Source organism: Hyposmocoma kahamanoa, unplaced genomic scaffold, assembly GCF_003589595.1.
Source record: "Hyposmocoma kahamanoa isolate Upper Pololo Valley unplaced genomic scaffold, ASM358959v1 100021, whole genome shotgun sequence".
Lineage (NCBI taxonomy): Eukaryota > Metazoa > Arthropoda > Insecta > Lepidoptera > Cosmopterigidae > Hyposmocoma > Hyposmocoma kahamanoa.
In genome coordinates this window covers 10,254,459-10,275,656 of record NW_020653200.1, presented here as the reverse complement: position 1 = coordinate 10,275,656, position 21,198 = coordinate 10,254,459, and the positions used below count along the sequence as shown (strand labels likewise).

Below are 21,198 nucleotides of genomic sequence, written 5' to 3'. Positions count from 1 at the left end.
ATTTGAAACATTTGAATATCGACTTTCAATTGTTTTTGTTATTCAATTTAGACAAGAAAGATGGATACTGCGAAAATTCGAGTGATTTTTGAATACGAGTTTCGACGCGGAACTAACGCGGCAGAAACAGCCCGCAATATCAATGCTGCGTTTGGAGAGGGGTCTACTAATGAACGCACCGTGCGATTTTGGTTTAAACGCTTTCGTGATGGAAATTTCGACTTAAAGAACGACGAGGAAGGCCGCCCACACAGGTGAATAACGATGAATTAAGAGAGATAGTGGAAGCCGATCCTAGTCAAACTACCCAGGAATTAGCGGCATGGTATAACGTTACCTTACCCACAATATTGACTCACTTGCGTCAAATCAATAAAATAAAAAAATACGAAAAATGGGTGCCTCATGATTTGACTGATCTGCAGAAAGAAACGCGTGTTGAAACTTGTGTTGCCTTGTTGAACCGGTACAGAAATGAAGGAATATTGGATCGAATTGTAACATGTGATGAAAAGTGGATTCTTTATGATAACCGGAAAAGAAAAATGCAATGGCTGACCCCAGGTCAAATGCCACAACAACACTGTTGTTGTAAGTTTTGCTTTAGGACACCCTAAAGCAAAACTTACCAATAAAAAGGTAATGGTAACTGTTTGGTGGTCTCAGCATGGTGTTATTCACTATAGTTTTCTCCGATCTGGTCAAGCAATAACGGCAGATGTCTATTGTGCCGAACTCCGAACCATGTGGACAAAACTAGCAGTAAAACAGCCCCGATTCATGAATCGATCTTCACCATTATTGCTCCACGACAACGCGAGACCTCACACAGCACGAGAAACCATTTTGACCCTTCAGGAACTGCAGTTAGAAACCATTCGTCATCCTCCGTATTCACCAGACCTTGCTCCAACGGACTACCATTTTTTTCGTGATTTGGACAATTATCTACGTGACAAGAAGTTTTCTTCCCAGGAGGCAGTACAAAATGCTTTCACACAGTTTGTGCAGTCTAGATCGTCGGAGTTCTATCGCAAAGGCATTAATAACCTTCCCATTAGATGGCAGCAATGTATAGATAATAATGGCAACTATTTTGATTAAATAAATTTGTTAAAAATTTAAAAAATAAACAATCGGCAATTTCATACTTTAACCCCTATTATTAACAAACTGATTGTTTGTTGTTTGACTGAGCTCGTATAAACTCCTATTCTATAAAATGGAACTGTACCTCCTTCCGAATACATACTGAAAATTAATATTTTTCTATAAAAACGTTTTACCACTCTATATTACCTAGCTTATATTATATTATTGGTTGTAGATTTACATAATTAACTCTCAATTTAAATGATAATACTATTACCCTTCAGCCCGCGACGGCAACGCTTTCTACGAGCATCAAACGCGACGCCATTTTGGTTTTTTTTTATCGAACTATCAGCTATAAGGTTTTCAGTTTCACAATTGTATATGAACGCGGAAGTCTTTTTAAACAAGATATATACAAGATATATATTTTTTTCTATTACCAAATTTCTCTCTCTCTCATTTCTTTATTATCACCAAATTTTACGTTGTTATACATCACGACTACAAGCTAATCAATTCCTTCGGTTTTTTGGTGTCATAATATTCTACATTAACTGTGCTAATAGATAGGCAGTAAATAGTATGACTAACTATGGCACTTAAATTTAAAAAAAAGTTTTATTTTATTTTTCAGTGCATAATTTTTTTTTCTTTGATATAAAAAAAAATTATGATAACCTGATTGGCCAACTATTCTAAAATAATGTGTGTTTAAAGTAAATTTCAAAATGGGATAATTCATTATTATTTATATATTATGTATCTAATATATAAATAGAAAATTATTGCTATTAATGTGCAAAAGGAGTAAATTTGACTAAATACTAAGTTTTCAAAATTGGATTCCGTATTCCGTGTTTCCGTATTTTTATTTGCACAAAAGTTTTCGACGATAGCTTATCAAATAATGTAATAATATTCATATTTTGAATAAGCTCTTTTTGTATTCACTTTTCTGACCTCTTACTACCACCCGTAAATTATCTCGAATGTCGGATCTCGGTGGCAAAGTCGTCGGGGAAAACCGTCAGGCGTTTTGTTTAGTAAACGGCTTTGCGTCGGGTAAAATTGTCCGGTACATTATTTGTTAGACATTAATTAGTGTTGTGAATTTAGATTCCTGTATTATAACATGTTAAGCTTCGATTAATCAGTATAAGACTTGCGTTATGTGATCTCTTCACCACTGGTAGGTACTTATGTGTAGTAGTGATGATAAATAATGTATATATTTTATGATTTGCTTATTGTTACATTACGCTCGGAGTTTCACTGCGATATCGAATCATTAATGAGGATATCCGCAAGGGAATATTTGCTACGTCCGTTACTCTAACATACCCCAAGTAATTGCAAAACTTAAATGGCAATGGGCGGGGCACCACTCGATGCAGCATAACATTGGTATTTGTGGCGTTCTTTCGGAGGAGGCCTGGGTTCAGCAGTGGGCGACTCTCGGATGAAATGATGGTAATGATGATTATAAATAAAATATCTGAAAGTTCATGTCTATTTTAAAAAACAAATTATTTGTGGGTTCAGTTCCACTTCATAGAATTCCGAACAGACTTGTCACAAATAAGGTACATTATGATCTTATATTAAATAAATCCAGCATATTCTACCATAGTTGACATGCAAATATATGTTATTCAACTATTTACTATAATTACAAACAAGCAATTTCAACTATTTATTACAATTTGATGAAATTGTCAAATATTGCAAGTAACATTGCAAAAGATATTTATAAAAATAAATTCATGAATACATGTCATAATTACTGTCAAAGAATCCTGTCAAGGAGTGAAAAGTACTATTTACAAAAAGCTAATAGTTGTCTTATATATTCATTAAAATTATTAATCAATCTAATCTCCTTTGGCAAATTATTGTACATTTTTGGCGCCATGTAATGCAGCTTTATTAAATAGCGTAATTATGTGTGATTCTATACACAACTTATCACAATTACCTTCTCGTGCAAAAACTATTCAGAAAAAATACAAAAATTGAACACTCATAAATATATAAGTCCCGGCTAGGGATGCACGTTACGACTCGATTATGAAAATCGTTTCGAGTGTGTACGATCTAGCGATGTTTTATATAGATTCATAGCAATTTGATTTTTAAGCTAATCGATACAACATTAAGGCGAATCGAATCATCCAGATCGTATTCATAATTTAAACAAAATAGTCTTTCTGAACCTCGATTAAATCGTGAGGTTAATCCTGTTTTATATTGATCTATAACAAAGTAGTATAACAACATTAAAGTACGTACAATAAGTCTACGATATTTGGCAATTATTGCTACTTCTGTGTCATCTGAATGTCTTTTCTTATTGATTAATATCACTCTAAAGAAGCCGAAAATAAAATATATTTTTTTGTCAAACTTAATTTCTAAACGATTATTATGAGATAGATTCAGAGGTATTGCGATCCAAAAATAGATTCGAAGCAAAAAATCGTGCGATCTCTAATTCCGGGAACGTTACGTTGTAACTTTTAATCATTTTATTTTTCGCCTAATAGATCCCACAATTCATTATATTTCCACTGAACAACACATGTTCTACTATTTCACTTACAAAATACTCGCAAAACGTTTCAGATTGTAATATACCGTGCGGTTTTGCCTGGTATCCGACTAACGAGTATTTTAGTTAGTATGATAATTACCACAGCACGAAATTATAGACCACTGAATTCTGAAATTTTTTAATGTAAATTGAAATTTGCTATGAGCTTTTCTGTGAAGGAAAACATCGTGATAAAACCTGCACGTCGAAGACGATTCATCATAACTCTCGGAAAACGTTTAAAGTCCCCAACCCGCATTGGGCCAACGTGGCGGACTACGGCCTAAACCCTCGTCTGAGAGGAGACCCGTGCCCAGCAGTGGGACGTATAAATGGGTTGATGATGATTGTTTTGTACTTCAATATTTTGTATGCCCGTAAAAATGTACACAATTTCATTAAGGAAGAAGATATCCTTAATATTAACCTTAGAACTAAGTCCAAGCTCATGGTACCACGATATCGTTTATCTACCTAAGGTAAAGGATTCTTTTAAGGGGAACCGTATACTTTTGTACAATAAAATTCCGGAGCATTTATTAAGATTATCATTTCCTAAGTTTAAAACCTAAATTAAAAATATTTTAATTGAAAACTCATATTACAAAATTAAAGATTGATATGTGTTGTAGGTAAACAAATATGGAATGATGCACAAGTCGAGATTTCACAAAAATATTCTTCAAAGTATCATTTAAGTTTATTTGAAAAGAGTAATCCCTAGAGTTTCGTGTTCGTTCTTCTCAGGGAAGTTAGCACAATGAACTGAAAAAATGACGTTTTCAAGTGTAAAATGTTACCTATGGAATAAATGATTATTGACTTGTGATATATTGAGTATTTTGTTATTTAGTTAGCTTCCCTTATTGTAGCCATAGCCCAATCTCATCATACCCCAGAACAATAACTAATATTCATTTATCCATATAAACAAAATTGATCAAATTTTTTTTTTAGAGCTGATCACCTTTGTTTCAGGTAAAGATCGTTTTATTGTATGAGACGAAAAGAATCGGGACAGCAAAAGTTGGTCAAATTTAGTCAAAGGTTGTTCATTCTGTATTAAAAAACGTTTTTTTTTAATTTGACCAAATTCTGCTGACCCCATTTTTATTCGACCCATACAATGCAATGATCCTTACATGAAACTGAGTCGACCAGCTGTAAAGTAAATTTAATCAGTTTTATTCATTTTTACAGACAACACACACTTGACCAAATAATTGACTATTATGGCCTTTATATTTTTATTCAATTGTAAGATTGATTACTTTATTCATAGCAGTTTTGTTATCTATAAACTTATTGTTACCTCTAAAAGTAGGTCTACTAAAGCCTCTCTATGAATGTCATATTAAATGTATTAATGGAGAGTGTAATGATAAAATTTTGAATATATCTAGTTTTATTTTTAAAAAGTTATTAATGTTTATTTACTCATTAGGTAACATACTTTCTATCTTTTATATTCATGGAATAATCGCCTGGGCACACTTAACGATTACACCTCAGATCATACAACCAAGGTTGTTTGTTTGAACTGTGGATCACACCCTGTATATGCTTATTTTTGATATTAATGGCGCATATAACGTAAACTGTTACCAAGAAAATGGCACGTAGAAAATCGCGAGTAGCGTCTCCGTTAATTTTATGTCGGTAATTTAATCCTTTCACATAATTAATAACAATTCATGTTGTAATAATGTAATACTAATAATATGTACACATGTACAAGTACAAAGGAATAAAAATAGCCAATAAATTAAACTGATAATTATTTTTACAATACTGAATTACATACCTAATTAAATCAAATAAGTTAGAAATTCACGATAAGTTCGTTACTTTACATGACGTGCATATGAAGTCATATGACTGAGGTGTATATAGGGTGCAAATCTCCTTAGTACTTATAATAAGGGTGCGTAGGCTTCGAAAGTATGAACAGTGAATTCCATTGACGATTTGCTATTAAATATATTTCTATCGAAAAATTTTTTCACATTTCATTATTTCACATTATTTTTGCTCAGACACGCTTAATAAACATTCCACGTTCATACATCATTATGACTTCTATCGTTACTAACAATTTACTAATTTCTACTTTCGCATTTTCTATCAGATATGTACCTATTTGAACAAAAAATAATTATTTGACAGCCTCCTCTACCGCGATACCCACCCCCGACGAACAACTTTCTGTTTGACGATGATCCTGGCATCATGTCAGAAGTGGAGACGGCGTCAACTGGCTTCCGTCGAGGGGGGAAGCAGCGATCCTCATTGCCGGTTGTCCGGACGCCCAGTAAAACACTGGAAAGACCTTTGGGTATGTAAATCGATCTAGTTATATTATATTATATGCCTATTGGGAGAAATCGATTACAAATAACTAAAGTAAAGGATACAAATTAGATATAAACTATGCATTCAATTACACCATATCATCTCCGTCATAAATGTAATAAATTTAAACTTCAATTTCCTAAAAATATTTTTAATATTCGTGTGCTACTCGATATAAAATTCAAAGCAATTAAAATTTCGAATGTCGCGTAAAATTGTTATTAACTATGTCGAAAAGGCAGGGTAATCCATATATCCAAAAAAAGTGCTCTTCATATAATGTTTGCATATCGGATATTCAGAATACTGTATTTTTGTTGATAACGAATTTTCTATCAATACAGTTCCCAAGAAAATATTGCACCCCCTACTAACTAATTAATTGTTGTTTGTTGCAGGATTGGTGTTCCTCCAATATAGGAACGAAACAAAGCGTGCCCTCCTGCCGAACGAAATTACTTCGATAGACACCGTCAAGGCTCTGTTCGTCAGAAGCTTCCCCAAACAACTAACTATGCAATATCTTGATAGTCCGTTAGTGAAGATCTACATACATGATTCATCCAAGGACATGTTCTATGAGCTGGAAGACGTCAGGTAAATTATTCATATAAGTACTATATTTACACGAAAGATAGTAACAATTTTCACGGGATAAATAATAATCTTTCAATTTCTATGCAGAACATTTAAATGCTAACGACAAAAGTTACTCCAAAAATGTTGTCTTCTGACGACCACAATTCGCTAAATTTAAAAAGTATGTCTTTGTTCTAGTTGAATTTATTACTTAACATTCAATATCGGAATTCAGATTGGGAATTAATTACGTAATGATTTCACTAAATATTAGGTTAAAAAGATCTTTTACTGACTTAAATGAAAAAATTACAATATCCTATTTCTCTTGCTACATACGTTCATATAGTACCAAGAAATAACTTCCTACTCTTGCTGGAAATGGGCTGGAGATCAAGCTCATATTCATTTATGCCTTCGTAGCGCAAAGATTACAACCTGAAGTAGAAAATTATACCTATATATACGGCGAAGTATAAGCGAACCTATCACAGTTTATGAAAGGCGATACAAAGGAGAGGAAATTGAAAACTTAGAATACCGGCTTACATTTAAGACTTCATAAATTTCCTCGTTAAGTTCTTACCAACATAAATATCGTTTAAATAATACTTACGTATATCTCATATAAATAATCTGACAGTTTTAAAATCCAAAATCAGTAATAATACCTTTTAGTTGGTTTATTTGCCTCGCAAAGAAGCAAAGAGGAAACAAAGCAGCAGTGTTTTAATCCGTACAATAAAACTTAAAATCCACAAAAATACTGGTGATATACTGAATCTAACATAGGCTATACTACTTCTGCTACTACAGGAAATTTGCCTCCCGTACAATCATTGAGATCAATGCGTACAATGCACGGTTTTCAATCTGTTTTACGGGTAATAAGAGCAAGGTTTCAATTCGTCTCCTCTAACGCGCTGAGTGTGTTATAAAGAAGCTTTGAAAGAAGAGTCCTATGTGCGCTATATTACAGTGACGGTGTGATCTCCTTACACCGTCATCTCACCTTTTTGTATCGCCTCTCTCCGCTTGTATCCTATCATTTTTTCTTTTACTTGTATTTAAATTTTAAATTTAAATTGTTCCATCTTCCTTCACTTTCTCATGTTGTTTTCGTACCACGGTCACTCCCTGCTCAACCGCCACAGTCGGAGCTGTTTCAAATTCCATCGCGTATAATCGCTAATTTTGGTTCTTTACTACGTTTATAATCATTAAATAAGCTAAATCATGTGTAATAATTTATAACAGTCTACAGCCTTCGTGTACCTATATCTATAATTCAGTTACTCGGCCCATTTAGGGGTAAGTGCCTTAATAATAAAGTGTAGGGAGTGTTTTATACTGTTGTACCTGTTTTTATTTTACATTTACCTTTTTATTGTTACAGACCTTTCTTTTAACTTTACTTCTTTTAATAAATTTTGTGGACCGGAGTTTCCCGATTCACTGCCGTGAACCTCTTCACGGCTAGTTAGGGATACAACCCTTTCATTACTATCTCTATATTACTGCATATAATCTCAATTAGAACGCATAGAGAATTTACTTTCGTGTACAGAAATGAATGCGTTATTATATGCAATATTATTTTCTAGAAACAGAAATCCATGAAGTGTAACAAGATTTATGGAGCTCGAGCTTATAGAAAATAGTTTTAATCCATTCCTTTGCCATGAATTTCCAACTTGATAAAATATCCTCTGCTGCTGCAACCGCGTAAAATATTTTATCATTTCTATTTCGAATGGTAACAGGATTTAGCTCGCAAGAGGAACTATAAGTTTATTTACAAACATTTGAAGCCCTCTCTGACGAATATTCTGTAATGTCATGAGGTTACTATTCAAATTGCATCTAAAGTAATAGATATATGATAAACAAGCTTTCCGAGCACCTTTGTTACCTGTTCACCCGGTCGATATAGTTGTCTCTAGTAGATTATCTCTAAGTTTGTCTAATTACTTAAACGGAGATAGTTCTTTGCTATTTATTTATTTATTAATTTTATAGTTGAGGTACATCAATAGTAGCACATGAAATACATACATCATCAATCAATCAATCATTAATATATAAATATATCTTAGATAACAGTGTAATTTTATATTAGTTGTGTATTTATATGTGTATACTACTATTACACACGTACACAGCATTTATTGTATAAGCAACAAAGAAAACAATAAAGAACTTACGAAATTACTGGGGAAGTGATTCAAGAATATTATTCACAGTACAACTATCGTGTTTGGACTCGTTAATTTGGTTTCGACGAGTTGTTGGGTACACTGTTTTGTATCGAGGCTTTTTTAAATCTTTTTAAAGATTTTGAGATTTGAGATTTTTGGATATACTAAGACTCAACGTCGAGCGGGAACTACCTCTTTAGGTACTGTAATCCACATATGTTATTAAACGCAGTCAAATGAAACAATGAACGCTGTTAGTTTAGTAGATAAAGTTATGCTTTATAAAATTGACACTTCATATCTTAAAAAAAGTACTACTCTGCCCTAGGTAAGTCATTTTAAAAGGTGGCACATTTAATCAAGATTTCTAAATCGTATAAAACTTGCCACTTTTAATTAATTAATATTTTTTAATTCATTAAAAAAGTCATCTTTTTTTCCTAGCCGTTCTCAACCATATCAGTGTAGGCCCCCTTCAGTTTCTGCCATTTCTCTCGGTTCTGTAAAACAAATCACTTCTTCATTACAAATTTTGTTTATAAATATTTTTTTTAATTCACTAAAAAATATTGCTTATTTTTTGCAAAAGGACTTCTTTATGTAACTCTTAATCGTAACGAATAAATAGTTGTGCGTCATTGAGCTATGGTAGGTCAATGAAGTGCGTGAATCAAATTATATCAGTCTAATGTCGCATGTTTTAACTTAAGTGAAACGAATGTAAGTTTTGTAATGCTTGTATTACATTACTTTTTCGGTAAAGCTACAGAAAATGTTCAAATTGTTTGCCCTCGGAACGAATACGAGTTCTGCATCGTCTCAGAAAAGATCTTTGTACCAATCATACGAATCGCCTCGTATTTATTTCTTCTGCTGCTTCACCAATTTTGTGGCGCAGTTCGGCTGAACTTTCTATTGGTTTTAAATATACTCCTGCTGTTCAAGGGGGTTTAGGTCCGGAGAACAAAATTGAATCAAAGCGCTCAATCCACTTTCGGTTTTGTTTTGTAATATTAATTTTATGTTACGTTGTGCTCGAATAGTCAGTTATAGAACGAGGATAATGTGTTGAGCAAACCATTTTGTTGTAACCATATTTCACTGTAGATCTGAATTTGAACTGTAGATTGAGTGATGCATCGTCTAATAAAGTCTGCAAATCCTTTAAGAGACAATTCAGATAGATGTTGCCATTTCATTTACAGAATTTTGTTTATCCGGAAACCTTTCGACTTTTATTGAATATATTTTGTTTCAATTTTCCGGAAACACGTTACAATTTATTTCATCACAACATTCATTCATTCATACACAAGTTTCACTATTTTAGCATATTGTCAATGTATACGTTTCCCGATTCCTATTTCCCCAACATACCGTTTGTCTAATGTATCGAGTTGAATATGTAGTTTTTGTACAAAAAAACGATAGCCGTTCTGAAGTTAAAGTTGTTACTCAAAGACTCTACTATTAGAGTGTTTGAGTAACAACTTCTCTAACTCTAATAGTAGAGTCTTTGAGTAACAACTTTAACTTCGGAACGGCTATCGTTAGATAGATGGCCGTTGTGGTTAGACTGCTGAAGTGAATTTGTTTGCATTTTAAATAAATAGTTATTTAAAACATTTTCGGAAATGCAAACAAATTCACTTCTGTAGTCTAACCACAACAGCCATCTAAATGGAAATCTACATGGAAAACAGACAGTACACTAGACATGAATTGACCAAACAAACTTCTGCTCAAAGAATTCATGGAATTCATAGAACTGATAGCAGTAGAGCTCCATGTGAACGAGTTCGTCCAGGGAAATACTGCTACCTTACCTATTTCTCCCGCCATGCAGTAATGTGAGCATTTCTGTGTTTCGGTTTTAAAGGACAAGGCTGCTGGTGAAATTACAGGCACACGAGACTTGTCAACTTATGTATCAAGGTGAGGCAGATTAAGCTCTGCTGCATACGCAGTCCGCAGAATACGTGAGCTTACCAATGTTAGTACTGCTAGACTAGTTTACTTTAGTTATTTCCATAGTATAATGTCCTACGGGATTCTCATGTGGGGTAAAGCGGCAGATATTCAAACCATATTTGTATTGCAAAAACGAGTGATTCATTCTGTGTACCGTCTAGGCTCTCGGGTTTCTCTCAGAGAAAAGTTTAAGGAGTCTGGGGTCATGACTGTAGCATCACAGTACATTTACTCAAATATTTTATATGCCCGTAAAAATACACATAATTTCAATAAGAAAGAAGATATCCATAATATTAACCTTAGAGCTAAGTCCAAACTCATGGTACCACGATTTCGTTTAACCAAGGTAAACAACTCTTTTATGGGGAACTGTATACGTTTTTACAATAAGATTCCGGAGCATATATTAAGTTTATGAATTCCTAAGTTTAAAAACTACATTAAAAATATTTTGATCGAAAAATCATATTACCAAATTTAAGACTACGTGTTAGATAAAGATGTATGGAAAGACGACATGGCTCCAGAATCCACACAAATTTGATTCAAAGTGTATTCCACAGCATTTAAATTTATTTGAAAAGAGCAATCCTTAGAGTTTCTTGCTCGTTCTTCACAGGGAGGTCGTAGTGAACGAGCAGTAGCTTAAATGTGACGTTTTCAATTGTAAATTTATTTTACCTATGGAATAAATAATCTTTGACTTTGACTTTGACAGGCGCAGCGGCCTTTAAAAAAAATCACATATATAATAAATATTCTAATAATAGTTTTTCGGACAAACGTTACTTCTGCTGCAAGATATTCCTGTATTAAAAATTTATACTACAACAGTCAGCGCACTAATAAAGAAGTCGTACCGTGTTCGGCATAATGAAATCCTAAAAAAAAGAAATTCGTGTTTGTGACGGGTTACCCGCTCTAGTCAATTATCAAGACAAGTGTACATTTATGAACCCTCGGCGCTCCGAATTTGTGTACCTCTCGCCATACAATATTATATAACACAAGCCAAAGTCGTTACAACTAAAGTTACACATTGGCTATCTCATTCTGTGATGTATGTCCATCACACTTATATTACGGCGAAACCGCTCTTGGAGCACAAAAAAAATTACTTAAGTATAAATAGTTTAATTATTTAAACTAACTTATTAAAAAACCCATACCATCATTTTTTTTAAATAAGACACTTTTTTAAATAGGGTGTTTTTTAGATAAGGCAAAAATAAGCAATAATATTTTATTACCTAAATTACCTACGATGGTGGGCTCGGGCTCGGCCTGCGGCTCATGGTCGGGTTACGGGGTGTGTTCTTCGGTGGCACAGTGCTTAGTACTATAGGCCCTTGATGAGGAGGTTCTGGGTTCGAATTACGATTTGGGCCAATCTGAAAAGAAGATTTTAAAATTGACAGCAAGTTTTTTCAACAGACGTTTATATTGAAAAAAGAACGCTTACGTCGCGACTATTATTATATTTATATTTTTATTATTTATATTTTCCACATTCAGGTCATCTCGTATTTTTCCCTTTGCTTTGGAATCTATCCGCGTACAACGACGGTATAAATTACCTTTTTTTCCACCATATCGGGAAGTATGCATTCTAATTCTATCAGTGACTCGCAACTTGTAACTTTATATATACCTAATGGAAGAAAACAGTTGCAAATATTGTACTTTTAAAATCTTGACCATTGTGGACCATTCATCCACCTTTTGAAATAACTTGCCCAAAGTAGTGTAGCACTCGTCTACAAAAATATTCGTTTTTAAAGTTGGCCGACATAATTTTTAAATCAATGAAACTTCATTTAGTTTTAATAATCTAACGACATTCATTTTCCCATTCGTTACTTGGATTAATAGTATCGTTATTTATGATTAGGTTAAAAAAAACACAGCAAAATTGGTTCGTCTTCACCTAATGGTGTGGTTTAGGGTATCGATTTTCAACATTTTGAATAATGTGCCTATTATCGTTTAACTAAGTCACATGGAATTTTTTATTATTATTTTTGCCAGAACTGCAGCTTCTCACGCAGTACCCGCCTGACGTTGACTTTTGGGGCACCCTGTATAACAATGTAATGAATATACATGTTTTAATGTAATTATTATGACGATATCTCTATTAACGTAAATCTATTAGACGAGTATATACCTGTTAATATTAACTTAACATGACTTCAAGTCTAATATATGCAAATAGCTACCTAACATGCTTGTGCACTGAGTTGGTAATTTATTTATTATATTAATTCTTGACAAGACTATTCTTAGACGAGTACAAGTATGTATTCTTCAATCATACTTATTTTCAATCATATTTTATTGTTCATGTTAGGCTAGGCATATTTAGTACACAATCTCCTTTATGGCAAATAGTCGTTATCAATTTCACTACGTAAATATTTGTCACATTTTGGGAATGTTTAAGAATTATTGTCAAGATAATTACATAGTTTGAGAAAATGTAATCGAAAATTACATACACCCTTGTAGCAAGTAGAATGCAAACTAAATAAGTACAAGTTTTACGTATCTAAGTAATACAATACGGGAATAAATCTAGCCTTTAAAACAAGCATCAAAAGACGATGTTTAAATATTTAATGTGTTGATATGAGTTGATAGAGCTCTCCTAAAGATTTCTCTTGCTATTTCCGATTCCACGTAAACTCTCCTTCAAGAAGGAATAATTTATTACTTCAGTGTTTCCACTTTTATCTCCGGCCATCAGAGATGGGCAAGCACCCGGTTTTTAACCTGGTGCTTTGTTAACGCCTGGTATTAATGGGGTTAAAACCTATTAACACCCGAATTCTAGGGCAAAAACTATTTACAACTAAATATTTGTAAATAGAGTTACGTTCAAATTTATTGATATTATTATAAAATGTTTATTGCTAGCTTACATATTTAGCCTTTCTATTGAATTGATTCGCTTGAAAATAGCTTTGAATTGAATTGAATCTATACAAAAACTTGTTATCGTATACACTTGAATCGATTTTATTATTTATTGTTTACGAGTATATTAAGTTTTTTATGTGATAGAAATACAAATAATAATCAAACGTAAACAATTCAAAAACATAACTAATAAACATATTGAATCAGTGATGATTCCTGCTTAATCCTTTGTGAATAGGGTCTCTGTTTGTAGTTATTTATATCAACATAATTATGGGCTTTCAAATAATATGTAAAGATATATATTATTACTGAGGAGCGCTTATCACAACCTGAGAGGAGCCCCGCCCCAAACTTTTCGTCTCGACGGAACAACGCTAGTATAGCTTCCGTCCTGAGGCCATATGAACCTCTTTTCGTGCTCTTCCGTTTATTAAACTTAATAAAAAAAACGAACATGAAAAGTTTTCAGCACGAACACGACTATCGATGCCCGTAAGTTGTTGTGATAAAGATGTATATGATTAAAGCTTTTTTGCTGTTGTTGTTTTCAATTATTTCTTTACCGTTGTTTGTTTTTGTAACTTTTACCCATAACATTCAGGTTTAGTTTTGAAATGTTATTAAATTAAAAACTTTTTTATAGACAGGACTAACATTGGACTGGGTCATAGACTAATTTTGTTTTGTAGAACAATTATATTTATAATATAACCTATGTTAGTGTGCATGTTTTGCATTACACATATATTTACAATTTGTCCTTAATTTTCTAGATCTTATATAATGTTATTACATTTTCATTGATTTATGTCTAAATATATTTAGTTGTTCATTAATTAATCGAATGTGTTTTTAATTTTTTTCTTATTTGGTTGTTTTTATATCCAAAAAGTGTAAACACAAATACGCCATTATTCGTTGTAAAATATTTATTTTTTCTGCTGCGTAATATTTAGTGGATTTTTGGCGTTGACTATTGGAGATTCAGAGAAATTATAGCTTAGATTTTTTAGTAATAATTAAAGTAGCTTTTTTTATAATACCAAGTGATGGGACGAACAAGCGTGACTGGTGGTAAGCTACAGCTTGTCCATAACAGTTGCAGTGCCAATCAGTGCTTTAAATGCACTTCTACATTTAAATGCAGTACTTTAAGGGCACTCCCACTGCGCCCGTCACGTTGAGACATAAGTCGACAAGTCCTCATGTGCCTGTAATTACGCGGAGTGCTATGAGAAAACGATGAGGGCAGGTTTTTATTTCATTCTCTATTTTGCTTTACTAATACAGAGTTTTTCATGAATTTGCTAACCACTCTCTAGCCGGCTGTCGCGCTTCCACCCCTTGAAATAGCGTAACCAGACTTGAAGGGCTGGTTTTTTGCAACTCGTATTCGTAGCGCCCATTTTGCGTATAACGGCGCACCCCTTGTTTCGACATAGATACCAGCTAGAGTGCACAATTTACCGGCGAGGCTACGCGTCACCAAAACGAGCATTTTTTTTCTCCCTACATGTCGCACATGAAACCACATACTATCGTAACTCAACACTATGGAAGTGATAAAACACAATTTGAAATGTAATAAAACATTGGTTGGATCTTATTTCGATTATTCGCCACTGATAATGATGTGTCAGTCGCTAAGTACTGTTCCTAACAAATATAAACATCTGAATCAGCACGCTAAGAAGAAGAACATATGATTATTGTCATTTATATATAATACTTAATTATCCATTTATCAACGAGATTATATATATATATTGGTTTCACTCAGTGTTTCTTTTTCTTTTCAAGTTGTGTTTTCTCAATTTCATAATTTAGAGTTACGACAGTATTTGGTTTCTATCATATAACTATCTACATAACTACAACAATAAATATATTGACGTAAAACTGATTTAATAAACATTCAATTATGTTAAGTAGCAATTCATCAAATACAGAAATTGATTTGATGATTGAAGAAATTATAGCAGGTAAAATACTCGGTTCTCTGAAAATAATAAAGTAAGAACATGTGATTGAAGCCTTTCACCGTATGCTATACCTATTGACATAATGTAATAATGTATCTAGAACTTAGAGGATGGAAAAATAAAGGAAATCTAGACCTTATACGAGTATATGTCAGAAATATAAGTCAAACATCAAATCAGTCACACAAATAACGTAATTTTAATGATATCGGCATCCGAAGTCTGCCGTTCATGGTATGAATATTATTGCTATGAAAAAAATACAGTGAATAGCAAACTAATGATTCCGAGACAGTGACCCGCGCCTCAGGGGTGTTCAATTCACTTTAGTCCCCTCTAACTTTAACAAAGTTCTCAATAACTGGAACTTTTACTGCTTGTGAAAATTTTAAGTGCAAACAAACTCTGATCTTTAATTTACAAGCATCTGAACGTAACGTAGCTGACTGAAAATTAATTAAAATTAGTTTCAGTCAGTCTTGATAACTAATAGAAAACCCAATGTAACTATCCAATTACAATTTTTTGGATTTCAATGGAAAGCTACCATAAACTATTAAACTATAAATTTTATAGAGACATTAAATGTGACAGTTCTGTGACAATCCTAGTGAATTAATTCTAAAGCTTTACAGTGAGTATTAGTTTTAAGGATACTTATGTACACAGTTAAACCCCTTCGAACTTCTTTGTAACATCCTACCGCCGCTATATACATATTATATGCATAGACATGCGGACATGGGTTTCTAGTAACTACGTTGTCTAAAGGATTAATAGTTTGAGGTTTCTTATCGCAGCAGATTGAAGCTGAGAGACATAAAACGATCTTTGACTTCGACTAAACAAAGATGGCAAGCTTAGCAAGTTTTTCGTATTTACAAAAAACGGATTTTGCGTAAGTTTAAGCAAGAAATTAAGTAATGGTAGAGACTTCATAATTTCTTGCTTCAACTTGACAAAGTTGCTTACCTCGCCATTTTTGCTTAAAAGTAGTTAGCGTTCGTTTCATAGAGCTCGTCCTAAGACTCATACTACTAGAGAGCGGCAGAGTAGTCATGTTTAATACACTCAAGTATAAGTGGTAATCTTTGAAATGCAATGTAATTTATACCCGTGACGTCACTGCGTTGTGGAATTATAAAGAGCCTATTTTTAATCGACTTCAAAAAATGGAGGAGGTTCTCTAATCAAATGGTTTTTTTGTAAGTATGTTACGCGTAAACTCGTAAACTCCTTTGTGAACCGATTTTAAAGATTATATTTTATTGGATCTTTCCTAGGTACCTCGGAATTGGTCCCATTTAAATTTGAAGAAAATATTCCACCTCTAATGGTGGCAAACTAGGGGATGAATGACTTTTGAGGTCGGTTTTTTCATATTGACAACATCAATAGTAAAGTCCATACGGGCATCACAAGATAACATTTATGATTTTGTTATTGTCGGTGATGTTGAAATACTTTTGCTTTTCTTACTAGGGCTCATCTACGCGACATTCGGGACCGCTCCGTTCTTCGTCTCTTCGAAGCTACCGATATGGGCGGCGGCGTGTTTCCAGGAGCTGTGGGTGTTGGCTCTCTTGTCATGCCATCAGGAGCTGCCTCTTGCAGTGGGCCGAATAGTTGGGACGCGGTAAGTAATATAATAATAATAATAATAACGCACGCACTCATAGCCCCACGACATACGCATAGACAACCACAAATTTCACCCAAACTCACGAGAAAAGTAAATGCAGGCAATACAAATATTTCTCCCGGGAATCGGACCCGGGATCTGTGCTTGTTAACCGTTCGGCCACAGAGGCAGTTGTAATATGTAATATCAGTAGTACGCACCTTGTGCAGTGTTACCTACATAGTCGTTAATAATAATAATTATTCTTATTCCTGTTGTAAGAAAATCACCGTCTTTCTGCAGATAAAACTCTCATTGAGTTCATAACTTTTTTGTTATTGAGTTTCACTTGCAGAAAGACTGATTTTCTTACCATAACTATATAAAGTGGAAAATTTCACTTATGTAGTTTTACCTTTAAACAGACGAAATAAAATATACAATTAAAAATTACTTAATTCAAATTACATAGCAGTAATGAGATTACTGACTTCCTAAATAAATGCACTCCTATTTAGTTGCTAATCACTTTGTTACGACATTTCTAAATAGAACTAATACCGAAGCTGTTCTTGACTTACAATATTATGTCGCGTGACAGTAACTTCGAAATTATGAATGAATAAAATGTTCTGCCCATTAAAAAATTACAATGATAACACAGAACAGTAATGTAGGTAAGTATCACAGAATAACCTAATGTACAACGAGCGGCCTTATTGCTAAGTAGCAATTTCTTCCACGCATCACACAAAAGTAAGCGTTGCAAAGGGAAAAACTAACATATCGTCTGCTTAAAGGTAAAACCACATTAGTGACATTCCACAAATCCACAACAAATCTCCAAATTATGTACCTGTTGTAAGAAAATCACCATCTTTCTGCAGATAAAACCACTTATTGAGTTTAAACTTTTTTTTATATTGAGTTTCACCTGCAGAAAGATTGTATATATTATAAGTGATTTTCTTGTGGTTTTACCTTTAAACAGACGATATATATATATATATATAGGTTCGTATCAAGTTTCACAACCTACGCCTTATTAAAAATGAACTCTCTCCGTAATTACCGACATGTAAACTCCAATCGACGTTAAAACTACATATTGTACCACCATACCAACTACATATTGTACCACCGTACCAACCATATGAAGTGCCACCAGTGCCATATTGACTAAAATAGTTTTATATTTAATTCTTATAAACTTGGCAGGTCAAAGTAAATACATCAGTCATTAATAGAATAACTTTTTGACGCGGCAGGAGCATTCTCGAATATTCCTGGTTTCCGAATAGTGTAGTAATAAATTTGGGCTTGGTACAGTTCATGGCAGAGCGACGCCACACTGACGTTGCCGATACGTTGCATCGTCGCCACCGCAGTACGCTATGGTCGCAACACTATGATTTCAACGCACCGAGTGCCGCGCGGCGGCCGCCCAGTTACCACGCATTCGTGTCCATTAATGGCGAATCTGAATTCTATTTACTAGGCAACACCATTTAAATTCCTCTGAATAATAAAACCGCGCGGTAGATCACATTCAAGCCAGACTCGCCCGCGTGTCTGTGATGCTCATTTAAGTTATAACGTAAAATTTAGCTATAGATAGAGCGTATTTTGCCATGACAGTTTGACGCACGCGGTCGCTGCGCGGCGTCAACACGTACTCTGCTCGGCGACCGCGCGGCAGCCACGCGTTTTGAGCGCGACAAAATTCGTGTCGAATAAATACTAACCCTAGCCCTAACGCTAGCACCCCTCCCCGCCTCGTCTGTTGACCCCTTGTCAGATAGGCACGCGTTCCGTCGTCGCTCTCCGTTACAATGCACCATTTGGCATGTACTTCTAAAGTTTGTGCAGTATAAGGCCACAAATTCGCAACAGTGGTGCGTTAAGCAGGGCGTTCAACGTTTGCGTGTATATTGTGTTGGATGTATCCAACACAAGGCACACGTTTGCTCGCAATGTACACGAAAAACTTGAACGCCCGACTGGACGCACCACATCGTTCCGAATTTGTGGCCTAGCATCGCAATGTCAACGCTACACATATCTACACTGCGCTCCTGCCTCAATGCCGTGCATTGTTTTCTGATGAATAGAAACCCATAATCAGTCACTTACACAACTGTGTGTATCAGCAGCATCGAAGTTCAATTATTTTGAAATGCTATTCCTAAACTACAACAGCTGCTTTGAGTTTCTGTCTTAATCAAATCAATACTTGGAATTTGATTCCTCAGTACAACATTGTTTGTTTTCGATAGTGCATTGCAGTATTATACATTCTTGCTTATATTATTATTGATTCGTTCATGGTGGACACGTGACATTTGTTAAAATCCACTTTGCTGGATATATAGACGTATATTTAAGGAAATATCAATACGAAATGATAATATTCTCAATCAATCAATTAATCAACCTATTGCAGTCCACTGTTGGACAAGCCTCCCCAAGTGTACGCCATAGTGCCTTACTACCCGCGACCTTCTTCAGATCATCGGTCGGTCGATCGTCGTTGCAGGGGAACGTCCTACGTTACGTTTGCCGAGACGTGGTCTCCACTCGAGAACCCGTCTACTCCATCGCTCATCCGTTCTGTGACAGATGTGGCCAGCCCACTGCCACTTCAGCTTGCTACATTTCTGGACGATGTCCACTACTTCAGTCTTATGCCGGGTAACTTCGTTCCGGACTCTCTCCCTTAACGAGATACCCAGCATAGACCTTTCCATCGCTCGCTGAGCGACGTGTAGTCTGTGAGCCAGTTTCAACGCCACATTCCAAAATATTTTGAACGTATTCATATATAAGTTTGTATCATTAACACAGTAGAACTGCGCCGAATTTAGGTAATTTGAATTACTATTATAGTACCAGCTCGCTATGATGGCCGTTTTGACGTTTGTCCGCTCATGAAGTTTCGTTTTAATTCATAACTACGTTGTAGAAGCTAACTGATGTGCATTGTTGTCAATAGCGACATGCAGTAAAATTTATGAATGTATAATTTTACGGCACAACTCGGCATTTGTTTTTCGAAATTCGACTTTTTAAAAATGAAATCTGATACGATCGTCACTTATAGGCTACTATGGAAACCAAGGGATGTTATATTGACATATATAAATCAGAAGTTATATGTATATGATGCTTTTAGACATTGAAAACAAAAACATTTTATTGTCTTTGTTTAAGTACTGCGTGCCGTCGTAAGCCAAAAGGAATGGCACTACATTGATTTACGTCAAACACGGGAATCGAAAATGCCTAACGTCATCTTAAATGCCAACTGTCCTTATTTTTGGAGTACTCTTTGATACCCGTTTCCGGTTGTGAAAGGGAAGTACATCAAATGTCAAAACCAATATTTTGGCCAAATATTTTAGTGAACAATTCGCATGAATTGTAATGAAATGGACAAAAATATTGACAGTGAGAACAATTAAGTATTGATAAAAATGCGTCGCTGCAGCATTAAGGGGTGCGGCAGTAGAAAAAGCGGAAATCAACCGAATGTTACGTTCCACCGGCATGTGTTATTTTTCTGTCTATAAATCATACAATAGCCCAAATATCTCATGTAATTAGACTCATTTAACTAGTTTATTCATAAGTCTTGCCGAATTTTACTTTGGTTTGTTAGTATATTTTGATGATTTTCGATAATGGTTATTTTAAGATAGTGTTGTTTTTGTAAGCAGACATATTATCGATATTCTGTTATTAAAACAGTTCCCTACGAGGTTTTTATTATTTCATTATTATTATTTTTAAAGTTTACTAAATAATGCAATTCCATCGTTACATTTATTGGTAAATAACTTTGTATTTAATTATGTTTAAAATGGCTCATTACTTGCCTAGTAATAA

The 21,198-nt window shown here is 34.3% G+C and overlaps 1 protein-coding gene across 9 annotated transcripts in view; it reads left to right on the top strand.

Moving 5' to 3' along the window:
• The window catches only part of LOC113227908 (coiled-coil domain-containing protein AGAP005037), a 169,260-nt gene that overhangs the window by 81,434 nt on the left and 66,628 nt on the right, over positions 1-21,198 (top strand). For all 9 annotated transcript variants that reach the window (XM_026461104.1, XM_026461325.1, XM_026461037.1 and 6 more), the window contains 3 exons: positions 5,852-6,020; positions 6,436-6,634; positions 17,175-17,328. In XM_026461104.1, coding sequence (XP_026316889.1) covers positions 5,852-6,020; positions 6,436-6,634; positions 17,175-17,328 — 522 coding nt within the window. The remainder of the gene's footprint in view (positions 1-5,851; positions 6,021-6,435; positions 6,635-17,174; positions 17,329-21,198) is intronic.